General features: G+C 67.4%; 1 protein-coding gene across 1 annotated transcript; it reads left to right on the top strand.

The window, feature by feature from the left end:
- Positions 274-9,014, top strand: LFNG (LFNG O-fucosylpeptide 3-beta-N-acetylglucosaminyltransferase). Its single transcript, XM_018040946.1, has 8 exons — positions 274-781; positions 5,393-5,441; positions 5,940-6,039; positions 6,162-6,315; positions 6,422-6,507; positions 6,897-7,062; positions 7,656-7,741; positions 7,881-9,014. Exons 1-8 carry the CDS (start codon positions 347-349, stop codon positions 7,945-7,947), a joined length of 1,143 nt encoding a protein of 380 aa, XP_017896435.1. The 5' UTR covers positions 274-346; the 3' UTR covers positions 7,948-9,014.

Below are 9,306 nucleotides of genomic sequence, written 5' to 3'. Positions count from 1 at the left end.
CCCGCGGGGGGCGATCCGGGAGGGACGGGGCGGGGCCTGCACGTGCGGACCGGGGGCGGGCGCGCGGGGAACCGGCTCCTCGGTTCCCAGACCCCCGCCGCGGCCCCACGTGGGCGCTGCCGGGCGTCGGGGGCAGTGCGGGGAGGCCCCGCCCCCTGGGCCCGGGAGCCAATGAGCTTGCGCCGAAGGCGGGGCATCGCGCGAGGCCTCGCCCTAGGGGCGGAGCCAGGCCGGGGCGGTTTAAGAGCTCGGGCCGCGGGCGGGGCGCCGCTGGACGTGCGGCGGGACCCCGGAGCCTCGGCGCGGCTGAGAGGGGCCGGGCGCTCCGCGCTGCCGCCACCCCACCATGCTCAAGCGCTGCGGCCGCCGCCTGCTGCTGGCGCTGGCGGGCGCGCTGCTTGCCTGCCTGCTGGTGCTCACGGCCGACCCGCCGCCGCCCCCGGTGCCCGCTGAACGCGGTCGGCGCGCGCTGCGCAGCCTGGCGGGCCCCTCGGGGGCGGCCACGGCGCCTGGACTGGAGGCGGCGGCGGCGGTGGCGCCCGGGGCGCCCGTCCGCGAGGTGCACAGTCTGTCCGAGTACTTCAGCCTGCTCACCCGCTCTCGCAGAGACGCGGGCCCACCGCCCGGGGGCGCCTCCCGCCCCGCTGACGGCCGTACGCGGCCCCCGGCCGAGCCGCTGGCCCCACGCGACGTCTTCATCGCGGTGAAGACCACCAAAAAGTTTCATCGCGCGCGTCTCGACTTGCTTCTGGAGACGTGGATCTCGCGCCACGAGGAGATGGTGAGCCCCGTCAGGCTGGGCAAGTGGGCAGGGGAGGAGGTGCCCTCTTGTCCAGCTGGTGGCAGCATCCAGTGGGCGCCAGGCTGCCTGTCTGTACCGCCGCCGGGAATATCGGGCGTAGCGATGCCGGTTCATCCCCTTCCAGCCCAGTTTGCCTGATGTGGAAGCACAGGGTGGGGACTCATTCCCCAAACACCACCGGTCAGTGGCCTGCAGTGAACCTTCACCAGCCAGGTGTTGGCTCCTGGTGATGCTTCTTGCCCTCAAACACTGGAACTCAGCAGCTAGGAATTATTGTCCCCAAGCCTTCCCAAGGCAGATTCAGCGTGGGGCGTCCTCCGTGGCCTCATACCCTTCCCCGGGAGGAAGACTCTTTCCTGAGAAGTGGAGTGAAGGGTTAGGACCCCTGGGCACAGGGCCAGACCTGTCCCTCATCCCAGCCTTTGCAATGGGCCGGGGGACAAGTCGCTGTTGAAGCTGGGAGTGGGCGTTGGTGGGGGCCCTGGGGGGGTCCATCTCCGAAGAAGAACGAGAGCGCACGCGCTGGGTTTCAGGGTGTATTCTGGGGCCCTCTCTCCACAGTGCAGAAGTCTCTGGAGCCTGGAAACTAGTGCTTAGCACATCCCAGTTGAGCACTGACTTCCTCCACACACATAATAAAGACACACCCCACTTTGAAAAATCTCCCTCCAGGCTGCAGCTGGATGGCTGGGTTGGGGCGAGATGGGGGCAGAGTGTGAGTGCTGCTGGGGAGGGGGTGGGGGAATTCCCTGAACTGGGAGATACAAGGGACTGCCTGGGTATTTGGGATGAGGGTGAAGGACGCTTGACGGGTCTAGGGGCTCAGAGAAGACCCCAGCTCTCTTCCTCCCTGTTGAAACCCTCGAGGCCTGGGGGCCTTCTGGCCTGGCTGAGCCCTGTTTTGGGGCAGGGCCCTGACGAGGTCACGATGAGGGTCAGGGGAGCAGGGTCCTCCTGGTCCCAGCGTGGGGAGGGGGCCCTGGGAGCCCACGGCAGCCTCCTGGGAACACGGCGTCCCTTTCCCAGGGGCTCAGCAGGCCGGCAGGAGGGGGCGGCGGGGGCTGCGGGTTTTGTTTGGCTGCTGGGCCGTTAGGATTCCCAGCGCCGGGCGGCTCTCACGCCGGCCGCTCGGGCAAGGTAACAAAGCCCCTTTCTCCAGTGGAGAAAGGCGTCCGGCCTCTTGTGTGCGGCTATGTGCTCCATGGGAACCGCCGCCGGCGCGCTGGCCACTCAGGTTGCCTGGTGATGACGGCCTGCGGGCCCCCCTCCCCAAGTGACAGCACTTGCGGGGCGCTGTCCCCGAGCCAGGCACCACCCCCAGGACTCTGCCTGCCTGCTCTGTGGCCGCTGGCAGTGCTCAGGCCCCTCTGGGCTGCCACCAGCTCTGAGCACCTCTCCTCTCAGACTCTGAGGACTTCCTCCCGCAAAGGGGATATGGTCAGGGGGTCTCGGGGAGCAGTCCCGGCCGAGCTAGGTGACCCTGGGCATGACCAAGGGCCTCTCTGGTCCTCAGTCTGCTCATCTCTGGAATAAGGAAAGCGCTGGCCTCTGGTCGAGGGTTGTGAAAGTGGACGGCCAAAACCTGGAGAGGCAGGGAGAAGCCGCCTTCCCCACCGAAGGTTCCCTCAGGCTCCCCTCTGGCTAGCTGAGCACACCCGGGAGGAGCTGAATCTGGCTCCCAGCAGTCAGGGCGTGTGTCCCGCCTAGCAAGAGCCCCTCTCATGGTGTCCTAGGGGTGAGGGGTCCTTGAAACTGTTTCAACGGAGAGACCTCGGCTCCCAACCCTGTGCAGGGTGGTTCAGACCCGGTTTGATGGGGGAGACTCCAGGAAGTCAGGGCTGCAGTGGGGGAAACCCAAAGAGGCTGTGTGAGCCGAAAGGGGGGCATCTGACCTGGGTTGGGGAGGGAGGGACTTCCTGGAGGAGGTGCCATTTGAGCTAGACGGAGAGTAGGAAATGGCCTGAAAGGGCAGCTGGGCACCTTGAACACAACCTGAGGGGCGTGCAAGAGACTTCCAGCCATTGGAGCAGCTCGGGCGGGGGTGGTCAGCAGCGGCCACGTTACGACGGCACTGGAGGTCCAGGGTGAGGGGCTGGGTCCTTGGCCCGCACTTTGCTCCCCTGTCCCTCCCAGGAGTGGCCTAGGCTGCGCGGCTGCCACCGCAGCGGCCACAATTGTCGGGGGGAGAGCTTGGCATCCTGTGTTTCTTTGAATCGCAGCTCCAGGAACAATGCCGCTTCCTGTGGGTGTCCCTCCGCCCGCCCTCCGCCCGCCCTGCCGCCCCGCCCGCCCCGCCCGCCCTCCGCCCGCCCTGCCGCCCCGCCGCCCCGCCCGCCCTCCGCCAGCCCTGCCGCCCCGCCCGCCCTCCGCCAGCCCTGCCGCCCCGCCCGCCCTCCGCCAGCCCTGCCGCCCCGCCCGCCCTCCGCCCGCCCTCCGCCCACCCTCCGCCAGCCCTGCCGCCCCGCCGCCTGGCTCTTCCTCCCCCATCCCTGCCGTCGTCAGGGAAGTGGGGAGGGGTCTGTGGGGCACGGCTGGTGGGGACCAGCACCACCTTTGTCCCGGGGCTCCCCGTTTCCCCACCTGTACACTCGGGGAGGGATGGTGCCCTCCTCCCTGGGCCGTGAGGGAGCTGGAAGAAGAGAAGGAGCCGGGCGCTCTGCTTTGGGCGCGTGAGCTCTGGTTACGCCCATTACACAGAGGGCGGAAACTGAGGCTCGGAGCCACGGGTGAGGCCCATCCCCTCCGCTCCTGACTGCTCTGATGTGGCGAGACTGGAGGCCAGGCACCCTCACACCCCCACAGCCCCACGCCTCCAAGCGCTCCTCTCTGAACAAAGGTGACTTTAATCTCCGTAGCCTTGGGCTGGGTTTTTAGGGCATCACCAAAGCGCGGGAGAACAGGCCTCGCTTGATCTCATTAAGAAAGCATTTTCCTTTTAATCCAGTGGCGGCAACGGCGCGTCTGCACGGGCGGCCTTGGCCTCCCACGGCATTCCTGGGCCGAGATGCCGGCGAGCAGGCAGGGGGCGGGATGCGAGTCCGTGCGTGCGGGGCCCTGGGGTGTCTGCTTGGGAGGAGGGGTGCGTGTCTGCAGCGGGCAGGAGGGGCCCACCCTACCCCCCTCCCCCAGTCCTTTCTAGGCCCACCCAGCTGGCGGCCTCACCTGAGCCTGTGGCCCGGGTTCAGGCTCAGGCTGGACCCGGAGCCTGGGCTACTAAGAGAGGGTGGGCACCCCAGGTGGGACCCCCAGCCCCCGAGTACACATCGCATCAGGCCTGCACACTCTGGCCCCTCCCTTGTGCTCATTTGTACCCAGGATGAAACCAGGGCCTGGTGGCCACGGAGGTGGAGGGGCTGTCTCCTGCTGCCTGGGCTCACAGCACCCTCCGCCAGGCTGGGCTCTGCACTCGGCACGCCTGGGTGCGCTGGGCGGCACGCGCTGGGCGGGCGGCAGAGGAAGGAACATTCCTCCCCGTGTGCCGACGGGCCCAGGCGGGCGCCGGCAGCGCCTGGCCCCTCCCCGTCGGGCCCCCCCTTCTTCCGTAGAGTGATCCTGGCAGGGGTGGAGGAGCCAGGTTGGCATAGCCAGAGCTTCGACGCGGCCTCGGGCAAGGCCCATCTGTGAGCCGAAGCCATGGCCGGAGGTGCTGGGCCGCGTGGGCGCAGGGAGCGCTGATCCCTGTGCGGGGCCCATGCGGTTTCCCGGCCCAGCCCCGCAGACTTGTCAGTGTCTCCAGAGAACCCTGGAGGCTGCTTTGGCTCAGGGAAGGCGACTGGCTTGGCGGGCTGACCACACGGCCAGCGGTGCGAAGGGCCCTGTCCTGAGGGCCCAGCCTGGGGGACCGCGGGGCTGTGGCCACACCCCTGCCCGCCGGACCTTGTGCCCAGCCCGGCCCAGTTAACCAGGCCAGCTGTATGGTAATGGGCCGTGTGGCCACTCCCGCTTAACGCGGCCGAGTTCCCCTCGCAGCGCGGCCCTGGACAAAGCTGGCGGACAATGCCTGGTGACTCACCCTCCCTGCGGGCCCTTTGTCCGCCAGCGCCTGGCAGCCGCCCAGCAGAGGCCTTTGTCCCCGACTGATTGAGATTTGGCTTCCCGAAGCCGACCTCCTCCGCCTGTGCCCTGCCCCTCCCGCAGGCCAGGCACTGTGTCAATAAGGGTGTGTGCCCGCCAGGTGTGCAGGGCGGGCCGCGAGCGGTTACCTGGCGGGTGGGCGGGGCACCGCACCTGGCTCGTGCCGGCAGCCGCCTCCGGTGACCTTGGGCGCAGCTGTCGCGGTGGTCGGGGGTGGGGTGGGGGTCCTTCCCGAGCCACCCCCACCCCCCGTCCCCTTGCTCTCACGGCAGGCTCTGGAGCCCCGCTCTGCACGGGGGGAGATGCAGGCCTTGCTCTCACGGCAGGCTCCGGAGCCCCGCTCTGCACGGGGGGAGATGCAGGCCTTGCTCTCATGGCAGGCTCCGGAGCCCCGCTCTGCACGGGGGGAGATGCAGGCTCAAAGATGCAGCGTGGGCACGAGGGGCCCCAGCCCTGGGCCCTGCGGTGGCCGGGGGCCCCCGAGCTGCCCGTTCAAGGCCGCGTTTCTCCCTGCAGACGTTCATTTTCACGGATGGGGAGGACGAGGCGCTGGCCACGCGCACGGGTGAGCCCTGGACGTGGGAAGGCGAGGGGGTTTCCTGCCTGGAGGAAACTGTGCCCTTGGGAGAGGTTGCCGGCCGAGGACCTGGGAGGGCAGTTTACTCAACGGGTTTGCTTAGCGCCCCGCCCCACCACTCACCCACCCCCCCAATTCTCATGCAAATGAGGCCCTTTCAGCTCCTGGGCCCTTTGAGCTGATGTGGCGGCAACAGGTGGCTGGTGCTGGGAAAAAGCCGCCTGAATGGGCAGGGGCGGGGCGGGGCGGGGCGCCCAACGAGGTGGTGCTGGGGGGTGGGGTCTGCAGGCCGGTGTCCGGCTCGGGGGAGGGCTTGAGTGGGGTGGCTGAGCAGGCACTGCTTGGACCCAGGGCGCCCCGGGACAGACTACCACCCCCCACACCCCTTCCCGCTCTGCTTGCCCCGGGCCTGCTGTGTGACCCCAGGTCAGGCTGCCCTCTCTGACCGGCCTTGGACCCACTCACAGCCCCTCCCCTTGTCCGCAGGCCATGTGGTCAACACGAACTGCTCGGCCGCCCACAGCCGCCAGGCGCTGTCCTGCAAGATGGCCGTGGAGTATGACCGCTTCATCGAGTCAGGGAGGAAGTGAGTGCCGGCCTCTGGCGGGGCCCCGGGAGCGTGCCCTGGTGGGGCTCTGGCCCTGGCGGGGCTCTGGCCCTGGCGGTCCTACCCGCGTGATGCCCCCCTGACGGCCCTGCCCCCGCCAGGTGGTTCTGCCACGTGGATGACGATAACTACGTGAACGTGCGTGCCCTGCTGAGGCTGCTGGGCAGTTACCCGCACACGCAGGACATCTACCTGGGCAAGCCCAGCCTGGACAGGCCCATCCAGGCCACAGAGCGGGTCAGCGAAAACACAGTGGTGAGTGCCCCCCCCCCACGCCAGCCTGTACCGCCGCACGGGGAGGGGGCTGGGGTGCCCGGCAGCTTGGCTCTGGGAGTCTCACCACAGCCCTCCGTGCCCGCAGCGTCCTGTTCACTTCTGGTTCGCCACCGGTGGGGCTGGCTTCTGCATCAGCCGAGGGCTGGCCCTGAAGATGAGCCCCTGGGCCAGGTGAGTGCCCTGGGGCTCAGGTGAGGCTGCCTCTGATCTCCCAGGGTCCCCCCATGGCCGGCCTGGCACGGCTCGTCTTCCCAGCCCCAGTGTCCCCAAACCTCACGTCCACCGGCAGGGTGAGTCGTCCCCACCTCCGCCTGCCAGCCATCAGGGGGGTGAGGACCCCTTCCTGCATCTGGTAACCCCCCACTCCACACACACACGGAGTCCTCAGGCTTGTATGGAGGAGGGGGCTTTCCCGGAGGAAAGGGAGGCTGGGAGCCGCCTGTGTGGGAGCCCCGTCAGGGATGCCCGCCGGGCGCGTCCACCTCCTGCTTGAGCCCGGCCGGCCGAGTGGCACACTGCCCCCTCGGCTCACTGCGACCCTCGGCCCTTCCCTCCCGCAGCGGAGGCCACTTCATGAGCACGGCCGAGCGGATCCGGCTGCCTGACGACTGCACCATCGGCTACATCGTGGAGGCGCTGCTGGGCGTGCCCCTGGTGCGCTGTGGGCTCTTCCACTCCCACCTGGAGAATCTGCAGCAAGTGCCTGCCTCCGAGCTCCACGAGCAGGTGCGCGCGCAAGGGCCGCGGGGCTCCCCGAGCAGGTGCGCGCGCAAGGGCCACGGGGCTCCATGAGCAGGTTCGCGCGCCAGGGCCGCGGGGCTCCACGAGCAGGTGTGCGGCAGGTGCGCGCGCCAGGGCCGCACGCCGGAGGAGAGCGTCCGGGAGAGCAGGGAAGGGGCAGACAGGAGGGAGGGAGGAAGTGGGGAGGGGGCCGCAGAGGGGCCACGGCTTTGAATAGGTCACCAGAGGCCCGGCTGTGAGTTGCCACCCAGGCACACAGATCTGCCCAGCAGCACTCCTGTGGTTCGTCCATCTTGCCTCTTGTCTTCAGCGGGACACCTACTCTGAGCCTTTCGGGTCTTCCCTGTACCCGTAAACATTCCTCGCCGTGGCTGGCGAGGCCGCCGTCCCAGCTAAAGCCCCCTTAGGCTTTTCTCCTGGGGGTGCAGCGTGGACCTGGCTTCTCAGCCCCGAGGTGGGCAGAAGGCCAGGCTGTCCCTTCGTGCAGAGTCGCACCCATGCCCGCCTTGGGCAGAGCCAGGGTAGGCTGGCCTTGGCACCACGGCCCCCCCAGGATCACCCTTTCCGTCTCCCTGCAGGTGACCCTGAGCTACGGCATGTTTGAAAACAAGCGGAACGCCGTCCACATTAAGGGGCCCTTCTCGGTGGAGGCTGACCCGTCGAGGTGAGGAAAGGGAGGACTAGAGGGGGTGGGCTCACTGAGGTCCCTTAGGGTCTGCTGCAGCTCAACGGCCCCCAGGAGTCTGCTCGGGTGGAGGCGGGCCCCCAGCCCGCACGGACAAGCGCCCACTCTGTCCCCACAGGTTCCGCTCCGTCCACTGCCATCTGTACCCGGACACACCCTGGTGCCCCCGCACTGCCATCTTCTAGTGGCCGTGGCTGAAACCCCGTCCCCGGGCGCCCCTGGTATCCAAAGGGCCCGAGGACCTCTGTCGTGCCGCCCCGGTCTGGGCCTTCGAGGCCACCCCGGGGCTGCGCCTGTGTGTGTGCAGCGTATCCATCCCTGTAGCAGACTGCTGGGCAGCTCTGCTCTGCCAAGGGGCAGGCAAAGTCCCGCCTGTCTGTCTGTCTGTCCGTGTTCCGCCCCGGAAGGATTTGTGTGGGAGGTCACTCTGAGGACAGTTCTGTTACCCTTTCGGGGTCTCTGGGCAGCGTGGGGCCCAGGGGCTGCTCTGCAGGGACGTGTGGGCACCGCTCCGTCCTGCTGAGCACAGGCCCGTCGCTGTGGGCACCTGCCCCCCCGGGACTCTGGCTCCCCGCTCAGAGCCCCCAGGACAGCTCCCTGTGTTCTGCGCGAGGAAGCTGGGTTTGGGGGAGTGCCCCTCGCCCCCTCGCGCTGAGCTCCGGCCTGGGTACGACGGCTCCGAGTGACAGCAGCCCCAGCGACCTTGCCGCCGGGTAAAGCGTCCCGGGCAGGGGTCTCCCCTGCTCTCTCAGCCAGCTTCCCTTTGTGACGGGGAGCCAGCTGAGCTTTAAACTCCTCTCCAAAGTAGAGAGAAAGTCGCCCATAGTGGGTGTGTCTGTAAATACTGTGACAGTGTTTTTTACTGTGACTGTTTTGTTGAAAGAGGGTGGGTAAAAAGTAGGGTGTTTTTGTCTGTGTTTTCAGGGGCTTGGGGAAGGTGTTATCTTTTCTGTGGATCAGAAAAAGCAGAAGCCAAACTTGGGATAATCTCTGTTGTTAAAGCTGATGGAAATGTCTAACACTCTGTATTTATGTGTCATGGTGTCTGGCCTCTCCCTGCCCGCCTCCTTCACAGAGCCTGTCTCCCAGCCCAGCTCAGCGCACCTGGCCAGTGAGGTGCGCTCTGCTTTCTGTTTTTCTTTCTGCAAGACATAGCTAGGAAAGTGAACGATAAGGGAAAAGTTCTCAGGGAATTGAGGTGTGTTGCTATGGTGACGTCCTTTGCTGTGAATAAAGATGCTCTTTGGGGCAACCTGGGGGTCCTGGTCTTGGCTGGACGTTGCGCCCAAGATGCAGGTTCATGGAAGCTGGTGCTGGGGGCTCATTGGCGCTCAAGTGGGGAAGGTATGAGAGATCCCCCCAAGCCAACTATCGAAGCATGGGAACTTGGGCTCAGAATAGCAACTTGCACGTTCCTGAGAAGTCCAGGAACTTGAGTGGCCAGCCCAGGGCACCCTCAGGTGTAGGGGGAGATCTCATGTGATCAGACACGCTGCTCTCAGACTCCGCAGCCCTGGGCTGTGCAGACCCGGGCCCGGGCCAGC

Source organism: Capra hircus, chromosome 25 (assembly GCF_001704415.2).
Source record: "Capra hircus breed San Clemente chromosome 25, ASM170441v1, whole genome shotgun sequence".
NCBI classification, from domain to species: Eukaryota; Metazoa; Chordata; class Mammalia; order Artiodactyla; family Bovidae; genus Capra; species Capra hircus.
Note: the sequence above shows the minus strand (reverse complement) of the source record. Positions and strands in the feature narration are given on the sequence as shown.

Excerpts from the sequence above, each read along its gene's own strand:
- LFNG (XM_018040946.1), top strand. The coding sequence starts at position 347 with ATGCTCAAGCGCTGCGGCCGCCGCCTGCTGCTGGCGCTGGCGGGCGCG. Across the intron at positions 6,508-6,896 it reads AAGATGAGCCCCTGGGCCAG|CGGAGGCCACTTCATGAGCA; the intron begins GTGAGTGCCCTG and ends TCCCTCCCGCAG. Across the intron at positions 7,063-7,655 it reads CCTCCGAGCTCCACGAGCAG|GTGACCCTGAGCTACGGCAT; the intron begins GTGCGCGCGCAA and ends GTCTCCCTGCAG.